Genomic DNA, 20608 nt, shown 5'->3' with positions numbered 1-20608 from the left:
CACGAGTATTACACGGGCTGCGCCGATGACGCCGCGAGCGGATAGCCTCATTGAATTTTGACATTGAAGCCGGTCAATCCGACGTGTTGTCCCGCCGCGATTATTTCCACGATACCGGATAAAATATTACTAATAAATTGCCGAATATTACTCTCGGTCCTCCGGGAGCCACATATGCAGGGCTAGACCCGACCAGACTCCAGCTACCCATTTTCTGGCTAAAGTTTGAAATTATCGCACCAACTTTTCGGCGTATATCAAGAGGTGTCGTGCGCTAACCAAAGCCAGAAATGATGAGGGAGGGAGGGAGGGAGGAGAGAGAGACAGAGAAAAAAAGAGCAAAGCGCGCAAGTGGATGCTGTTTTGCTATTCTCAAATCTGCATGTCGTCTCTGTATACACGTTGTCGCAAAGTCCACAAAACGCGTTGACTGACTCGACAAACTGTCTGAAAAACTGTGCTCCGTTCAGCTCGTGCGATTTGTGAAGAAGAACGTTCACCGTTGCTGACAGAATAATTGGGTTCCGGGTGATTGATGGCTCTTTAAAAACGACTGGGATTGCTCGCAACGTTCAGAAAAAAAAAAAAGAAAAAAAAAATCATTCACGTGAGGGAAGTGAACGTGCAAACGTTTACGGTCTATGCGTTTGTCGCTAGGCGGAGTAAAACTCAGCGTAGAAGAAATTTCTTCGTTCCGCATTGCGGATTACTCTCAGCAGCGGAACGCGTGGCAAGGTAGAGACGTTAATGGAACGCGCGTCGAATCCTGTCGGTGCAGATACTCGGGTGTTGTTTGGAAAACTGCATGTTTAAAAAGTTGGGAAGGCGGGAGAGGTAGTAGGTGGGCAATAACTAAAACGCAACGGTTGCTCCAGCCTAGTTGACGCAGTGGTGGAAGGTACACAAAACTTTCCAGCCAAACAAATCCGAAACGGAAATCCGAAGAGTAGTCGGGGTGTCTCTCTCTCTTTCTCTCTCTCTCTCTCTCTCTCTCTCTCTCTCTCTCTCTGTGTGTGATGTAGCTCGCAGAAAAGTCGAGGGAGGCACGGTGTCGGTGTTGGCGGTGGCGGTGACCGAGTACCCGGTGTGCTCGTCCAACGGCGCAATTTGGATAAATAACATATCGATATCCCGTGCAGGATGGCGACAGTGACGTATGGAAACAAACGAGGGGCGTTCGTGAGCCGACTGTTTACAGGGCAACAGTGAGCCTCGGTTGGTCAGAGCGAGAGGGTGGCTTGCTCCGCAATGCTCGAGAGTTTCCCTTGTCTCTCTGGAATGATTCAGAGTGTTACACGGGGTGATATTTCTCATCCCGCGGTGGGAAATTCAGTATCGCGCAAAAGTAACACGTGCTTCGGGACAAATTCATCGAGCTGCTTGACATTCGCTGCAAGGGGACCTGGGTGTGAGTGCCGCAGCAATCGATGAATCGTATCTTGGTTACATTCACGGTACATTTTGTACCGAAGGTTCGATGTCGGCGAGAAGGAAATTGGCTGCGGAAGAAGTTGCTGCGCCGTCTCTCGTTTCCCTTTAAAAATTATTATCGTCGATAAATACAAAAGAGATAAATCTATCCTTGCAGGTGTTGGAACATCCGCCCGAGAGGATGCGGGCTTCCTCTCGACCGCTAACTGTTCGGCTGGCACTCCGTCCACGTCGCTAGGGAAATCCGTCAAACTCGTTGAAAGATGGACGCCGGTAGTGGGAGTAGACGTGGCGGGTCCTTCGACCCGTTGAGCGATCACATGCGCAGCGCCCCGAAGAACAACGCTCAACCCGGCCGGATGATGAATACGTTTCTGCCCTGCTTGTAATTCAAGCCACCACTGGCATTTTAAAGTGGTTTCGAGCTATTATGAACTTCGGCACAGCCAGCTTTCGACTTTATATAAGAAGAAGGTTCGGCCGTAAAACTAACCGGCGAGGCCAGCCGAACCTAGGAGGAGGCACAACCTCATATTTTAACTCCGGTGGAACAATATTAAAACTACGGCAGCTGCGCCTCGACTATGGAGACAAGGTCTTCGGATCGCTGGAACAACTCCATCGTCATTTCTGCGCCGAATTGCCGTTGCGCAAGTAACGCATCGCCGGCGACTTCGGTATGATCGGTATGGAGCAACCCATACTTTATTGATGTACGCCAGGTATGGAATATCCATAAATGAAGAAAAGTAGCATGACACACCTGCAGATTGGAAATAATGAAGAATTTTACCAACCAAGGTAGGTAAACAGTTTTGTTTACAGCGTCAATATAGTATTTTTTATATTTAAAATTTTGAATTTGGCATACGTGAAACAATCAACTTACGTATAATTTGGGGCAAATTTATAACATGTCGTAACGGTACTTACGCAGTTGTCTATGCGATCCGTGAATAATTAATTATAATGCACTTGAAGGTACTGATCATCTATTAACGAAGAAGCTATTAAACGTCGTACGATGATTGACTTAGCCACAACGAGTAAAGCGAAATAAATGGGATTGCTGAAAATGTTTTTACTCCTCTATAATTCTTGTTCTTTCTTTCATAATGCACGGTGAGCAGAGTGTATCGAATCGATGAGTAATGAAACGGGAATTTATCGTGCAGTATTAACGTAACACAGGGGAATTCCGATCATTTTGAAAATTACATTCAGTTAATATTTATTGAAATAATCTGACAGCGTGTACCACGAATCCGGAGGTTGTTTCAATTGTCTCGAACTTTGCACTGTTGCCGGTATTCCAATCTGAATTTTTCAAGTCCGATGCAATATTCAACTAACTGAATATCTGGAACGGGTAACATAAGAAAATGGAAGCTGCCCTCTTTCCGCATGCTCACAATCAGTTGATTATTCGCGATGATTTTTGGAATCTGGAGCGGTTCGTACTTTGCCAACCGGATCGTATAAAGACTAAACTAAACCGGAGAAACAGCTGGAGTGCATTTACTTAGGCCGCGAGGAGCTTGGCACTCCACTCAAGGAGCTTCTATCTTACTATCTTTGGCCTCTGGTTTGGTCTTGGCGAGCAACAGTCGCCAAGCTCACCTCTATCTTCATTTCGCCCATGTTCCTCCTTCCCCTCCACCTCCCCCTCGACCTCCCTTTCTCTCTATCCCCTTCGCTCTGTGTATTTTACCTCGAATGTATCGACGATTTCGATCTGCCTCGCTATCATCGCGCCAAATATCGTATAGATATACGGTACACCATGTGCCGAACAATGACGAAACACTTGAGAATATAGAGAATGCACATTGTACAGTTGTACTGGCACATTTCTCGCCTCAATATTGATTGGCTGTTCACACTCAAGTTTGTTCCTCAACCGGCAAACTTACGAGTACTTGTATTCTGAATTCTATAGTAATCGGAACTGATATTCAAAACAAAAATTAAACGCACCACCATATTTCTATTTTCCGAATTGACTCCAAAACGGAACTCAATGAACATTGAGTGTGGCTGCAATAACTCGTTGAACTTTTCATTTTCCCGAACAGGCAGCTGTGGCGACTGTTTTTTCTTTCATCTCTGTCAGTGTTTTTTAGACACACCCTTTTCCTGTATCATTCCGGTGAAATAAAGTGAACTGTGGTATTCACACGAGGTAAGCGATATATTTCACACTAAACTCGGCCACTTTAGTACGCAGTATTGATTCCTTTAAGTATGCAGGGTGGCTTGGTGTCCCGGCCTGCGTATACCTCGTTACCCGGTAGAAGCGAGGGTGCACCTGTGTGTACGTGTGAGCGACGGTAGGCTCGTTTAAATGATGCGGTTTCTTTCAAGGCCTGCGTACGGAAAAGTGCTTGAATGAATAACGAGGCAGCCAAGACTCGAGGCGTGCGTAGTTCGATAAATAGCGCATCAATTAAACGCTGGGGTGGCGAAAAGTCAAACGTGCAGGCTACGGCAAAGAGGGCGAGCGGAATTCCGAGCTGATCTTGAAAAGGGTGCGCAAGGAGTGCGAAGGGATGAAAAGGGTGAAACGAAGCTGACGGAAAGTCGAAGGCCTGGACACGAACGAGTCGATGCATATCGATTAAAAGCGTTTGAAATTTGCATAATGACATGGAAAATAGCTGTGGGGTTAGTGTTCTAGTATTGGTCAGAGTTAATTGAACCAATTCACTGCTCTAATTAGCATTTCAGTGATAATTGAAAGTTGATTTGGCAATCAATTAGGTGCTGTCCATTGCAGGCATTGATTATCACAAACAAGATTTCGACAGATCAAAATTTCTCTGGTGTCATAACGAAACTATTAACCTGTCACGTACTTGAAGTTTTACGCTATCGGCTTACTGGCCATGCACGTATCCCTGTCACCGGTTTGCGAAAATTGACATTCGAAATATATTCAATTCTCGCACGTCTCTGTCTTTCCTCCGAGGCTGCACGTTCTTAAATACGTCGGCCGGGGACGCGTTGAAGTGAAACAAGTTTGAATAAATCAGTCTTGCCTTGGGACAGCAGAGAGCACATGATTTTGTGAAGATGGAAAGAAACACGTTCGTACATGAAATAATATGGCAGCTGAATTCTGGTAGCGACTCAAATTTCCGGAATTTGGGAATCACTCGTATAGACAGCGCAGATATATCTGTCCATTCCCATTTCGTTCCGCTGACAGACGAAGTAAATCAAGTCACGTGTCATTTACCCGAATACGTAATGCATCGAATAAATATACCACCCACTACGCACCCTCTTCAACGACCAATGCACGAATAAGTTGATAAATCCGAATGACTCTATTCCCGCCATTGCGGCTGTTTGATTGAGCCCGCGAGTTAGCTCTGTTGCGATAATTTCACGAGGAGACCGTTTTTGAAGTAGCCGTTGTAACACGGCAGTGATTTCTTTTCTAACGAACCCGCAAAAGCGTGAAGCTCTACTCACTGTTCGGACGTTATACGAATTTTGCAGTCAAGTTTTCAGCACTCTTGGCGTCTCTATTACACAGATTTATTCATAGGAAATCCTTTACGAAAGTAAAAGTCAAATAACGATCATGCGGTGGGAAATCTTCGCCGATATAGGAATTCAAGTAACTGCGTTGAACCTGTAGTGTGGTTCTTGACGCCTGCAAAGCGAATATAGAGGGTAGGTACACGGAATTTCTCGGCTAAAGGAGCGGACGTGAAACGAGGAAAGCGACGAAGGAGCGACGAAGCTCATGGAAAAATGAGATACGACAGAGCAGCTGAGCGTAAAATGGTCTCCAGCCTCGGTAGGTGATCCTCTCCCTGTACCCAGCCTCTTTTCCACCATCTTTCGCTCCTCCCCCTTATACCGCGCAAAACACCCTCTCTGAATCTTTGACTATATATCCTACTCCACCTCTCGTTTCTCCCCTGAAAATCTGCCCTGCGAAATATATATTATGTATATATATATATATGTATATAAAATGTATATATGTATGTCCCTAACCAAGAGCGCATATTTTACAATTATGCGGACGTGAATATGGGAAGATGTGAGGAACTTCGCTTGTCAGAATTTAATAGCGAGTCGGCAATTAAACGGGCTTCAAGTTAATGGTCTGCCTCGTGAAACGTACCCCCCCCCCCCCCCCCCCCCCCCAAGAGCGTGGTATAAAATATATATAATCATATTTGAACAAGAATATAGTATCTTATATTTCGTTCGTCGCTCTCTCGTGAATTGACTATTTCAGACAAGGTTCATGGATTGATGTCCCCTAATTAGCTAATCTAGTTGCAGATGTACGTTAAACGAGTTGAATTGAGTGTTCGCATTGCGATAAAAAAAAACAATAGCGAAAACTCGAATGAATTGCATTTTAAGTATGAAACAAGCGAAACCAAGACAAGAAAATTAATCCTGTATCGATGCTCACTTTGTAGTTGACGAGTATAATCTCTCTCACTCTCATTATCAGTAAAACGTAAAGCGTGGAAGATCCTGACATTTATTAATTTCACCTCTACCGTGTCTCAGGTGTTTTATCGTATATGATGACGAGCTTGTAACGATCTTGCAGATGTGTGACACACGCTGTTTGTTATATCGAAACAAAGCTGAAAATGACTAAAACCATGAAAAGTTGCCATTCGACGAATCGTAGGACTTCCACTCTTCTGGTGGTTGCGCTAAGACTGAAAGTTAAAGCTCTCTCTTTTGGAAAGAGAAACTACAAGCGAATGGAGACTCCATCCCGCATCTTGATCAATACAGGAACGGCCTACTCTACCCTAGCTATAGCAGTGGCAGGAGCAGAAACAGCAGCAGCAGCAGCAGCACACTCCCAATCTTACGCGCAACATGATCCTTTCCTTTCCTTGCCTTTCTTCCCTTCCTCTCCTTTTATTCCCGTTCGTTCCCATCTCGCTACAGATTCTTCTCTGATTCGAACCAATGCGCATACGATCTCAGCCTCGTCTCTGTCTGCTTTACATAGCCTTCCGTTTTCTTCCGGAATTAGAGTACATAGGCCGAGGAGCACCACACACCGGGAGAAAAACGCGCGAGTGATTCTTCATCGAAGCGGAAGCTCCAAACGCAGCGGCTGGGTGCGTTGCCGTTCCTCGAAATAATCCAGGGGAGGAAAGAGAAGGATTAAATAAAACCCTCTCCAGATTCCTGAAACCTCAATGACGAGAAGCCTTCAGAGGGAATTAATCGATCGAACGTCGAAGCTATTTGTTACGTGGAGAAGCAGCGCTTTCAGGTAAGGCATAGGAGAGATCCTCCCTCTCGGAAAAAAGCTAGTCGCCACCGGCCGTGTACAGGCAACTGTGACGACGAAGCGCGGCTCGGAAATTGCAAAGTTTCTCTGGCTCAAAGTGAGGCAGGGATCCCTGATGTACCCTGCGCCGTCCCTGTCGAACGGCTCAGACTTTTCTAGTAGACGTACCGAGTATACGGGAATCGAACGTTTCCAGAATGCCAATCTTCAACTTGGTAATTCAGTAGCGAGCCTACTGCGCCGGTAACGCGATTTCGAGCACGTATAAGCGAAAATAGCTGGTTGAATAGACGATACACCTCGAATCGAGGGACTTTGAATGATCGGAGAAGATGAGAAAATAAATAAATCAATATTGTACAAGGATGAAGGTTCCCTCTGAATGCCGAATTCCCCTCCTGGGTATCTTGTACGTATAAAGTGTGAGTATCTCCTTCATATCATGGCCACTAAACAGGATCCCTTCTACAATAAATGCTCGAGATCGTTATTTTCCTCCAAGGAAGAATATCCTTTCTGTGCCCCCCGTGTGTTCTCGTTGTCCTATTTCAATGGACTGTTGCATTTTTGAAATACATCGGGTAGCATCAACACGACTGTCTGCCGGCATTGAACGCTTGGCTTATTTGGTTAAGGTGCATTGAAGGCGTGCGATGCATATAATTGCATAAATTGCTTTTGATGTGCGCACCTTGCTCATAGCCCTGGCTTTACTGAAAGGGGTGAAGCGGCTAAAGAGCCCACTAGAAGCCGTGAGCGTTCAAGGCGCCATCATCAGGTAGCTCAGATATTGCTCCACACATTCAGGAAGGCTTTAGAAACTGAAATCCGGTACGAAGGAACGTGTCACTCCTCCGTGTACCTTTTCATGAAATATGGCAGCGCGTCGAAAAAGGTGAATGACCAACGTCTCGGAGTCGTGGCTGCTTCAGGCTAAGGATTAGCCAGATATCTGAACTGAAAAATTTACACATGACAAAAGTTTCTCGTGTATGGATAAGTGCAAGCACGTAAAGTGTCGGGGGAAAATGCCTGCAGAAAAACCGACTACTGTCAAAATGTAACTAGCGGAAGCACCAAGGGCTTACGTCGTTTGAACCGTCTTCAATGCGAAACGTTTAAAACAGTCGCCACAGTGCAATTGTGGCGCCCGCAATGTTTCTCCTGTACGTATGTATACCTATACCCTGCAGCCATGGAGCAACGCTAGGCTTTTCGCCTGCCCGCATCAAGGATGTATGAGAAATGATATAATTTTCGTTTAATTAAAACCGTAATAACAGTTTTGACTGCATTCTCGGAGATAGGTAGGGAGTAGCATTAAAATATATACGAGGTAGCGAGGAAAAGGAGGAGAAGGGGTGGCGGGAATTGAGGAGAGGAGAAAAAGCCGGGAACCGAGAATAGAAGGCGAGCCTTGGTCGGTGAAAGGGTAGCCTGATGGCCCGTAGCGGTGACAAAGAAAGGCGAAAGGAAGACGGAAATCCTGAGCGGACCTCTAATCATTTTTGGAATCTTTGGGAAAAGTCTTCAAGGATTACTGCGGTGCTTGACTCCGTGATGACCTCGGAATTTCAACCATCACTGGTAATTCATTGAATTAAACATTCTCCGACAGACAACCATTGCCGCATCGCCTCGCTGACGAGCAAACATTATACCGGAGATAACGACGAGTCTAGCAAATTTGTGCCAAGGAAGCCTGTCTACCAGTCTGGAGATGACGTTTCGTGAGCTTAAGGAATTACCCAGAGATGCGCGATGCAGATAACGCAGTGTGTTGTGACACACGATGTTTGTAAGTACTTGTGTATAGTCCATTCTGCATCAAGTACTACGAATACTGCAAACGCTTTGTCAATCTTCTTTTAGCCCGAGTTCATTTCGTTCCTATGATAACATACCCAAATTCTTGATTCGTGACTTATCGCACAGAAATGGTGTTATCGATTATTTTTCAGTAGTAATGACATTTTTCCAAGGGCATTTTCAATCCTATATTTATTCTGATCACAATTTCTTGCTGCACGTTAGTTTTGCGAAGAATAAGTCAAGGTCTGAAGACTCGTGGTAAAGCGTCGTCAAATATGAAAGATTGAATTTTCGCTCACGACGCCTCGCGTTACGTCGCCCAGAAATGACATTGTAAATTGATTCGAAGCGACAGTAAAATACTGCAAGGAAAAAGGGGAGTGAAATTTTGATATCAACTTCTGATACAACAGGTATAAATATTACGACAAATCGAAAGAGTCAGAATGATAAACTAGCGGAGTCAAAGTACGAATGAATTTTATACCCCAAATAAATTTTTGGCGTTACTCGATGAGGAAGACGATGCAACTCATCAACGTTGCACACTTTACCGCTCCAACATCTAACATTTCACTCCAAAAATGTTTCTTTCACCAGCCCCAGGCCTTCGAGCCCTCTTAAAAAACCGCTAAACCGAAAGACGGAATTGCGGCTCGATCACACCTCGGACAATGGAAGTGAATGGAACATTTCTACCCTAAAAACCGGGCTGCACATTCGTTCGAGAGCTCTCGTAGCGCGCAGTAGCTGACCTATCGCAGTGGTAAAGTGCAAAGTCTAATAGAACGCCTGGGAATGGTACGGTTGAACTAGGAAAGGGCACAGAAGGGGGTGGGTCGAGGGCGAGGACGAGGACGAGGGCGGGTCAGCTCACGGATCGGTAGCGCAAAGAGGACCGGGAGGCAGGGGGTGGGAAAGCCTTTGGGCTTTGCTGCGAAGGGTGACCGCAGGATCTCCGCTGACTATCGACGTTGCTTACCCTCGACCAGCGGAGTGCAGAAGCTGGTAGCGGTATAGGGTAACGAGCGGGTAGGATAACACCGAAGATGTCAGCTCGGCACAATATTATCCTACCCGCCCGCCCCCTTCTCACGATCAGTCGGAATTCCCGTAGAGTCGGACGGGGCGTTTTAAATTATCGGCGAATACGTGGACCTCGAGATAATCTCCCGGCGTGAAATATGGGAGTCGGTACAGTGGCTGGTCATTTATTCGCTGTTGAACCTTCCCAATTCGTGTGTAATTCCGAAGAACAGCGCAGTCACGTGCGGTCGCTCTGCTAGCGATGAGAAATAAATAATCCGACTAAGACAAAGAGGGATTCGCGCCAAAGGTGTCGCGCCGACAAGAGTTTATAGGGCGTATTATCTCGCTTGCAGTTCAATAGGCGGGGGGAAGAGTATAAAAAAAAGGAGCGCAGAGAAAAGGAAAGGTAAAAAAAGAAAATAACCGGAACAAAGGGACCACTGGGCAAAATAATACGGAAGCGAATGGACCGGAGAGTACAGTATATGCGAGCATCCGCCCCCCGTGGTTCTGTGTTAGTGCGGGCGACGTAAGCTCAGGAATGGAGTAGTGTGCGTGTCAGTGTAGACGCGTTTCTGGAAAATGAGATAGAGAAGGGGTGAAAAGGAGGACCGGGGAGAGCGGGATGGTTTGGAGGCCTACTAGGCTCTGAGGGCGAGAACAGTGGAAACAATAGAGGAAATAAAATAAAGCTTAGGAGAGAGAGAGAACTTTTATTTATAAGACAAAGAGGGAATTATGAGTCTTATGCATATTATACCTACATGTATATATATATGTATATATATATATACATTCTAGGCCAGAGAGAGAAAATAACCAGGGAATAAAACGTCAGATGCAGGAAATCGCTGCCGACTGGTTAACGATATTACGAATTACTGTTGACCAGCCACCGTTGCGATCCTTTCAATGCAAACAATGTCTGTCAGTCACTTATTTGGAAATGTGTGTGTCACAAAAGCTAGAGGATAATCGTTTACTTTTTAGCGTTCCATATCTCAAAAGGTGAAAATGGAACGCATGAAAATTTTTATTCAAAGTTGATTGAGGGTGGTTTTCTTATCCGTCCAATGCGATGTTAGGCTGTCTGATTTGAGAAATACCCTCCTTCAACGTTGTTTCAAAATCAATAGAACACTAGGAGAATGTATGTATAACGTATACAATGTTATACACGTGATGTGAAAAGAGGCGGTTAACTTTTACACAACCCACATTTATTTTTATTTATGTTTTGTTGTTATTTATGTGTATTTTTTCTCCCTTTTCCTCTTTTCGTCCCTATATGCCAGCTGCTCCTTACGTTGCTGAATCTGAAACTTCTTGCCACGTCTCGCGAACAATATACGGAATATTTTGTTACGCATAAATCTTGGAAGAGAAAAAGTGGCCGAGGGGAGTTTTCGTATATTTCGAAACCATAGAACACTTCCAATGACATCGAAGCGTTACTAAACGATAGCTGCGGCTGATATATTCTGAATTTGAAATTCACCTTGAGTAACTTTCACGAATTCTTCAACTGCAATTTGAACTGCATTGGCAAAAAATATAAACAAAAAATCTGGACTCATCCTTCGGCTCGATTCAATAAATATTACCGGATCGCTGTCGGGGATTTTTCTCCCTCTATTCCCTAGTTCTCAGGTCGCGCAGATGACCCAACAATTTTACGACATGCTATCAAAATACTGAGGTATACGTAAAACCTCTATCTCAGCCATATCGCGACGATAGTCGTTGTCGTTGAAGATAAGTGCTGATGGCACAAGGCTGCGGAGTTTTGGACTGACCATCGATCCCTGGTCAGTCGCCGCTGGATTGCGCAGGCCGTTGACTCTCTTCAGTCTTGTGCCGACGCAGACCAACATCAGCGGTGTTATTACTACACGCAACGGTCATTACCGGTCTTTCTTGGTCAACCCGACCAAACTCCACGAGCAGATTTAAAAAAAAAGAGTTGGAATTACAAATTAATGCTTTTTGGCCGTGTGAAATGCTGGTGGATTCATTTTTATTACTGCACTAAAAAAATGCCCCCTCTATTGGTTTTGTATGCTCAACAACATGTAATTTACACCAAGGGCGTTGACCGAGAAATGCAAAGCTTGCGCGCAGCGCCTCCTTTATGCTTACCAAGGAGCCGGTTTCTCAGCGGTATAATTTTTGATAGTTTTCGTAAAACGAGTGGGAGCTCATAACCTGAACACTTTTTCATTTACCCTCCTCATGAGCCTGTACCATCGACGGTATGTACACATTTTGTCATAAAATACTAGAGGAAAGACGTGAAAGTAATTGGATGTAACATCGCACATTTACTGCCATATTTTATAAGACATGTCGTGGCAAGAGATTGCAAATTGATGTCATAATTGAATAGAGAAGTATGAGTTGACTAAAAATTTCGGTCGGACTGAAATTAGAGAGTCAACTTCAGATAAGTTGATATAATAATCTCACTTTTAGTTACTTCAGGATAGGATCCCCACAAAGAATCTGAAGTGATAGCCTTGCTGATAAGGCTTTAACTTCAAGCACACAATGTTGGAGCCCCGGAAATCGTGACGAGGAAAATCGTCATTCATTATTAATCTTCGAACAGTATTGAACTGGCCCGACATATCAATTGCAGTTATGAAACTGTTCGATAGGTAATGAAAAAGTTGAAATGTCTATTTGATGATGAGGAAGCTGCTGATGAGGAGGATATTATCGTCATTGAACCACAAGAGATTGGTTGAACCTAGAACAACTTGATGAAATGAGTACAAAGGAGCAGGCTTACGTTTGTTACAGAATCAACGAACTGCCTGAACATATACCCGTATTCACAAAAGGATCCAAGTTCCTGACGTTAAAGCATATACAGAGTCATAATTGTATTTCCCGAGGATCTGTGAACGGGTGCTTGCGCCATTCGGTGGGAGTTTGCAGCTGGATTAGCAAAGCTCCCCAGGGCGCGAGGAGAAAATACCTCGTTCTAAATTCATTCTACCTTAAATTGACAGCGCGGATGAAGTAACCAAGTCGAAGGTCGCCGTTATCAAACTCTTCAGCCTCTGATCATGAAGGGCCTACTTAGAAACACTTCGAAGTGCGATCCTGCGACGAACGTCTCAAGCACGGCTTAACTGCTTGCTCGAAATGTTTCACGAGTGCAGTCTATAAATATACGAAGGCCGGCTGAATTATCTATTGATTTTGAATAGCTGAAGAGTGGCTGGCTAGCCACCACCGACCACCGGATTAGGGACGCTAGGCAGGCTGTGGCCATGAGGCCACCCTGATATTCTGGCTCGGCGATCCATGGGCTTTATCATCGTCCCCCCCTGGTCCCTACGCATCGTCTGCTACCCTTTCCGCCCCGCCATCATAGTGGCATGGTACACGTGTAATCAGCCGCTGATTAGCCAAACACGAGGACCAAGCTGTCCGCGTATTATTTCGAGTTAAGCCAAACAAAAATTTGGTCCTCGTATCGCGACGGTGGATACTAATGGGCACATCTGTCAACTGTCAGTGGTGATTATTGATTTTCACCCCACCTTCTCTCTTTGCACGGGACGTGTACTCAAACACCGATAAAACTATGGTTTCCATAGCTGGCCGTGGTGCTTACGATAAATGATATCTTCAGTTGAGCAAATTCATTTCTAATCAGTATAGAGAGGATTTTTTTCTGTTGAAACGGTGAAAGGTTACTGTACGCAAATCTCTTACCAGTCCTAACACCCGTAACCAGATTTCACTTAACATTAATACCAACTGCGAAGTGATGCATTAGGAAATAGTTCGTTGAAATTCTACGAGTCGCAAAAAACTACTTATCACGTTACCAAACCCACATTCGCGAATTCAAAACTGAAAATGCAGCCACAATACCGAACACAAGATGATTTAGTATGGTTTCAAATGAAACAATGAACATAGAGACTCCTGCAGTTGGTTCCGTTTCACGAGTGTTTGACGGGTCTAAGTGAATAAACCCGTACAAACGAGTTAAAAAACTTTTTGAAACAGTTCTTCTCTAACCTTTCCTATCCTCTCCCGCTTTGCTGTCCTCACTCGACAAAGTGGTTCTAATTAAAAGACCGTAAAGAGTCAGTCTCTGACAGTGTATGTATCCACTGGTAGAACCAGCGCGAAACTAGCAGCATCTAGCAACTAGCAGAGGCTGGCCGTAACAGTGGAAAGCCTTCCTTCGTGTTACCATGCGCAAAGTGTGAGGAAGTATGAGTATATGGAGTGCTGGGAAAGCACAACCGTTCCTTTCATGTTCACTGGGTCTGGGACGAGGGCAAGGGTGAAGTGGGGGGTAAAGGGGTTGAAAAAGTGAGGCGCAGGGCCTCACTTCCTAATTATTTCTACCTCGGCTTGCGAGTAATGGCTATATAACGGGATTCCATTGTTTAACTGTTAATTTTTGCGGCGTGTTGGCAATGAAAGTGGCTGCCGGAACACGCAAGCTCCAGCCAACTTTGAACCTCCAACTCGGAATGCTAGCTGCAATTATTTACCCACCATTTTTTCGGTCGTGTGACTGATACCTTCACCACGAAGCTTTATCACTGCTTTTTCTCGACAACGGAAGATATTCTTGATAATCTGAGGTCATCAGCTACTGTATAACGACACACATAAATGAAGCAGCAAAAATCTGAAAACTGTAGAAACAGTTTTCAAAAAAATACAACACCCGCGGTTCGTCTTATCCCGAAAGATGGCTGTTTCTAAAAAATTCAGACGGTGCCTCGATAAGGTATTCATGGCCCGATTGATTTTTCACCCTCCTCTATCACGTTATTACTATATTCGTATGTACGTGAACGAAAGATAGAAAGAAGTAGTGTGTAAATAGTTTATCTCAAGTACGTATCTCGCCGAAGGAGTTTTTTAAATTTTCAACAAATGAACCAGATAAGACATCGAGAATATAAAAAAAACTGTAAGTCTCAACTTAGGGTTAAAAGAAAACGTGACGTCTCTCACAGTCTGCGAATCAGACAGAGAAGCGACCTTCGCAATTAGTTAAAATTTCAAGGAATTATTGATCGCATAGTCACGAGTATAAGCACAGCTTGTCCAGAGTTCTTGTACAGTAATTAACCACTCGGCACGATATATCGCAATGATCATTGTTCGATTTCTACATCTCATGAGACAAAGAAATGTCGTATCCGATGGACGGAAGATATTAGATTACGCAATGAGATACCGTTCTACCGCAACTAGCAGGATACGTACATTTTATTTTGAATACGTGGTAACGATTGAAAGGCAAACTCCCGTTCATTCATTACGGGATTTTTGTACCCGGTAAAAGAACAGTGGATGAATAAACGAGTGGATAAACAATTTGACGCGTTCATAAATGGATAGAGTTGAATATAGCCCCGAGTTTCAAGGCAAGTGATGTATTGTAAAAGTTTAAAAAGCAAACGTGGTAGGAAAATACTTTCACGGTGCAGCGCACACAAATTGGCTACTTTATTCAATGCGTATATCGCGCGCACCTACGTAGCTTCGAAACCGCGGGCTGAGATTTGAACGTGGATTGAGCACTTGAATCGGGGGAGTTTCCTGCTTGATTTTAAAAACGTAATACCACCGTTGTGAGAAATGTCTCCAATAGACTAGAAAATATTAAGGTACATCGAAAGTACTGGCAACAAAGTTTTCTGCTTGAACTAGAGAAAAGATGTGCATCGAACTTCATGGCAGTTACCGCTAAAAAGAAATATATTTCCTGTACCTCTGCACGAAGTTTGAAAGAGCAATCTCCAATTCCAACTATACAAGCAAGGAAAAAAAAAAGTTATAGCCTCAATTGCGCATTCCATATTTTTCAAACTTTTCTCTCGTTTCATAATTCACTGCGTGAAAACTGTTGTCATAACGTGAAAATGTCCATTAAACACGGTTGCTCCGTTTCTACGCATTGCGATCGAGACAATTAAGCCCGACAAATCGCTGTATCGTCCTAATGTCTTTGAAAACCTGTTTCAAACGAGCGCATTCGTCTGCCGCCAATCAAATCCTGTTTCGGTAGCGCAGAGCCTTGCGTCACGACGCAAATCACGTTACGCGCGGAGTGCAGTGCAGCCTTGGCAACGGAAATTACGCAGAAACTCGGTACCTCATCACTCTTCACGTACTCCCCGGGGCGCGTTAATTCCTGCACCGTAATCGTTACCTTTGACCGTGCGCGGAAAGGGCGCTCAAAACCTACCCCTACGAAAAATTTCTTACGCTCGACATTTTCAACCTTTAATTTAGACTTTTTGCCCTTTGCCCGTGTCCGAATTTTACTAATGATAGGCCAACGTTGGACGGTGTATAAATTACCCCGAAATACGACGATCCATTATCTCTGACCCTATCTTTCTCTCCTTTACGTATTCTCGGTGAACTCGATCGGCTCAGTCGATCGGAAAGAACGTAATTTCACCCGGAGATAAAACCGCGGAAACTGTCTATTTACGAATGAATGCGATCCTCTTACAGAGACCGTTTGAACGCTGAGTGGAAGTATTTTTTGAAAATTTCTGCAGTAGGTACAGGTACTTGCGGTAGTTGAAGCTCGCCCTCGGGCGGTCCGGAGATTAAAAAAGGCAGCGCAAGTGAAAAGGGTGGAAAGGGTAACGAGGCGGGATGCGAAGCGGGATGAGGGAAGAGATCGGGGTGGGGTAAAGCAAGCAATGGAATGGCGATTTGTCGCATATGTATGTACCGTCGAAACTTTCGACGATTTTATGATTTTTCTGTATGACTTATGACGTAGCGAGACAAAATGTTTAGAAATCCCGCAAGTCGGAAGAATAGGCCGTTGCAACGTAGAAGCGATGCCAAGATCTCTCGAGCAGCGGGCTTCTCCCTCTAATCCAACCCCGTTATCCGCATCTCTCGTTCTCTCAGCGACGTACCCTTCATCGTTCTCTTGGCTGCCGCCGTCCCTTCCCTTCCCCGTATCGCGTGCAGCTTCCCACTGTACTTCGCTTTCTCTTACTTCCTCAACCCCTCGCTTTGTTATGTTAATTGTTTCAAACTCGTGGCATCATCGCTACGTTTATTTTCCATTGTCATCACTTCCCAGCCTCTCCTCTTCCCTTTGTTGTATACGCATCTACGTATTCTGTAGATGTGCACAAGCACTCTCCTCGTGCTCGTTCTCTTCACGAATATCCGTACCGTTCCATCTGGGATGCAGTGGTTTCGTATCAAGTACAAAACTGGTATATGCATGATAAGTGGACCACGACTCGATGCCAAGCACAGGACTTCACGTATCCGTGTATATCTGCGCGTCCCTCTTCGACGCTTTTTATTTTTTGTCTACTTCCATGCTTCCAGCTCCGTGACTGTTGCTGTTTGAGTAACGCTTTTCCGCGAGCAGCTAGTCAGCAATTGAAGTATAAAATCTCAATACGCTTACCGGTGGACCATTGTTGGCCATGATCTACGTTTATGGGCGTGGCGATAGCAAATCGTTGCATACATTTCATCGCGCTATGTTTGAGATAGTGTCAACGGCAACGGAGCCAGCAGATCTTGGGCACTTGTTGGAAATACGCGACGCGTCATAGAAAGATCTACTTCGTTAAAATTTCACCATTTCGAAAGTCTGTCCGAATCGTGGCTAAAGAATATTTGTTACATTACACGCATTATAAATTAGTAATGTTCAAGTTCGTCGAAAAGAAAAATCTTTCAACGTAACTCGTAAAAAGCATATAAAAGTTGATAGCAAAAGTCATATCTGTCATTCCGCCGTAGACACATCGCTTTAATACGAGACGTGCGGTACTTTTCAGAGAAAGAAAAAAGAATAATTCAATTACGCAACGGTGGCCCAAAGAAGTTTTCCGACGACATGTAAGGGTTGCGTTAGCGGGACGATTGCTGGTACCGAAAACGAATAGGAACACGGTTAACCGTCGGCCACAAGCATCGGTGTCATGCCGCCTTTGGCATTAGTATTCTACTCGCATTTCCAACACGCTGTTGGTAAAGAGTCGCACTTGTTGGCGTCGGGGGACCTGGACAGTGGGAGGAAGAGGATGGCTTGGCTCGGACGCCACGACGGCAAACGAGAGTGTGCAGTGGCCGGTCCCCCGGAGAATTCCAGGACCGCAGTCCTAAATCAGGTTTTATTCCCCGGTGAGTCGAGCGGCCGCCTCCCCCGGTCCGACGGTCCGGAATCAGCGTGCGGCCGATATCGAACGGTACGATCTTCGCTATCCAACTTTTGGCATAAATTTCTTTCAAGCCAATTCAACCGTCCGCTAATCGTTTTGCCATACATAACCACGATGCGTATGCGCGTGATCGACCAGCTCGCAGGTCGTTGTAAGGTCTGTAACGACTTATCAAGCTTCCGTTCCTTTTGTCTTCCGATTTTCCGCGGTAGGAATTATCACCGCAAGCTGGTCGATGAGGAGCTTAGGAAAGGTACAATGCCGAAAGAACAACGGTGCGACGCGTCAATCGAGGGTGAATGGAAGGATGGAAAGGACGAAAACTCGGGGATGGTCCTGGCACCGCCTGGCGTTGCGTCGGTGGGGCGGTCACTATACGTGCCGTGTCGGGCCGACAACGTGCTTGAGGATTCGGGTCAGGCTGCTCCCTGCTTCGATTACAAATACGGAGAAACACAACTCTTAGAAGGTCTGCCAAAAGCAAACCTCGAGTCACTCCGGAGAATGATCCTCCGGCACCCTCGTTCTGGCGCGGAGCGGCGATCCTCCTTCTCTCGGTCGAATGCCGCAGGACCTTAAGCGTTTCAATTCCCGTAAAAACTCGTCCCCTCTGGCAATCACGAAACTTCGACCTCGCCGAGCATTTAGATGGAACGACGTGAAACTACGTATACGTAAAGTTTCCTCGCGAGGCCCTCGTCTCGAACGACGTGTGCGTGACGATGGAAGATCTGCGCGCGGGCTGAAAACCAACCTGAATGAAATTGGTGGCAACGCTTCGGTGCAAAAAGCGGACGCCTGTGGGTACGCGCGGAAATCTACTAACAAACCAGGGTGTATACACGCACGTGTAATATACGCAGTGCGATTTGTAAGTAAGCTTTAAAGTGTCGGAGGGAGGGAGGAGTGAGGGTGGCTCACGCAGCTCTCGGCGAACACTTTCACCTTGGCACTTGTAACCCACATATTTGAAAGTAACGTGGCAGCAAGGTACATGGTCGATCCGGGGAAACTCCGCACTCGCCGCGAACCGCAAATTAAAACGGAATTATTCAGGAGTGAAGATATTTGGAAGAAGTTTAGGCCGGTGTAAGTTTCGTATCCGTTCATCGCACCAGCCCAATTTAACCGTACCAAGCAACATCCTCTGGGACTCTAGCTATACCATCGACTGGCTCGAAACATAATTTGAGGCAGGCAGCGCCGAAGGTCGGGCATGGGATCGTTAATGGTCGATGGTAATGGTAAACGGTAGATGATGAAAGGTAGGGGCAAACCTGGCTGATAGAAGCAAAGTTCCGCGGCGCGCGGCCACGCACTCCCTGAGCGCTCCACGCTGCCTGAGTTAGTCCGCGTGTCTGCGGATCTTTCGAACCCTCGAAGAATTCCTTTGGAGCTCTATCGGTGGACGGACGCTAATCTCACTCTCACTTTCTGACGATATTATTGGGTCGTCGTCGAGACTCTACTATTCTCATATTTTTTTGTTTCTTTACAGTTAGGCGTCTGTGTCGACGCTCGTATAATTTATAATCCTAATTACTTGGCACGCAGGTATCACGTTATTAATTACACGTAAGGTTACCACTTTATTTCAAAATTTCTTATTACCAAATTTAAACCAACTTTCGACAACCATCACCCGTCGTTTACAACTTCGAAGATAAGAAATTATTAACGTTTAACAACTCCTCGCTCACGTCGTACACCGTTATACTCGAATAATTATTTTCGTACAAAATTGAACCCGTCGAGATTTTTTTTAGAAGAAAAGTTTCGTACTGCTTCTATTTAATGCTAACTGTGTATACGGTGTTTGCTTTTCAATTTTGTTATTTTTTTAAGGCAACTACAACTTATACTTTTTACACACTAACAATTCCGCTGTCAACTTGATACCTGGCGTTAATCTCTCCATTGTGCGTCAACGAAACCGGTACAACTCAATCGGTATGCTTCTCGCAGTCTGAGCTTTCGCTTTTGCAGGTATTCAGCGTCGATCCTCCGAGCAGAGATCAGAGAGGTACCGTGAGAAAAAATTGTCCTCGCTTCTTGGTGATATCGTCGCTCGGCCACTTATAACGATAACCTTGGTATCAAGGGTCGGTGCGAGTCCGAAACCGATTCAGGTCTGTCGACCGCGTGGCTTCTCACTGGTGAAGTTTTTCGTTCTCGCTGAAACACAATCACCCCCTACAGCTGCGGTTGATTATACTCGAATTTGATCCTCTTAATTCCTCCGTCAGTCTTGCTCACACGCCGATTGGCCGTTGATTGGGATAGTTATTTACCGGAAGGGCGAACTCCCCCAGGTTCGAAAAACACCCGAGAACGCCTAAGAACAACTGCAAGGTCGGACGACACGGAGATTGGTGAACACTGCGGTCGTTCTCCGCACACTGAGGATAGCTGACGTCACGAGCCCACCACGCGGCTGTTCGCGCCGGCGCTTATCGTCCTCACTTCGATACGCGCCCTCGGAACCAACGAACCGCTGAACCGTCGTCCGCGCGCGGTACCTACAGACCTAGGATAGTACTTACACTCCCGTATTCACGATCTGCGTACAACACCTTGGATGGAGGGTCCTTTCCTCTTACCGGCACATGCCGAGTCCAGAAAATCCCCTTTGTTCGCAGACACCCTTGTCCTTTTCTGCTGTTGAGCCGGATCGGATGGACCCACGCTCTTCGAATTTCAGGGTGCAGTGTACGTATGAACGCGTGTCGTGTCAAAATTGACCAAAATCAGACGATGACAGACCAAGTTTAGTAGTCGATTCCGAAATTCAACATCAGATAGTGTTATACTGACGCCACATTGCAGTTGCCGAAGTGAAAACCGT

At 45.4% G+C, this 20608-nt stretch overlaps 1 protein-coding gene across 6 annotated transcripts in view; it reads right to left on the bottom strand.

Moving 5' to 3' along the window:
• Positions 1-20136, bottom strand: part of LOC124301459 (CUGBP Elav-like family member 4) — a 540326-nt gene extending 520190 nt beyond the window's left edge. For 5 of the 6 annotated variants that reach the window (XM_046756535.1, XM_046756538.1, XM_046756539.1 and 2 more), the window contains exon 1: positions 19663-20136. In XM_046756535.1, coding sequence (XP_046612491.1) covers positions 19663-19681 — 19 coding nt within the window. In that variant the 5' untranslated portion in view covers positions 19682-20136. Of the gene's footprint in view, positions 1-19040 lie in introns of all 6 variants that reach the window. The other variant, XM_046756542.1, reaches the window with a different exon arrangement.
• Positions 20137-20608: the final 472 nt, after the last annotated feature.

This window comes from Neodiprion virginianus, chromosome 3 (assembly GCF_021901495.1).
Source record: "Neodiprion virginianus isolate iyNeoVirg1 chromosome 3, iyNeoVirg1.1, whole genome shotgun sequence".
NCBI classification, from domain to species: Eukaryota; Metazoa; Arthropoda; class Insecta; order Hymenoptera; family Diprionidae; genus Neodiprion; species Neodiprion virginianus.
The sequence above is the reverse complement of the archived record's forward strand: the minus strand, read 5'-3'. Positions and strand labels throughout refer to the sequence as shown.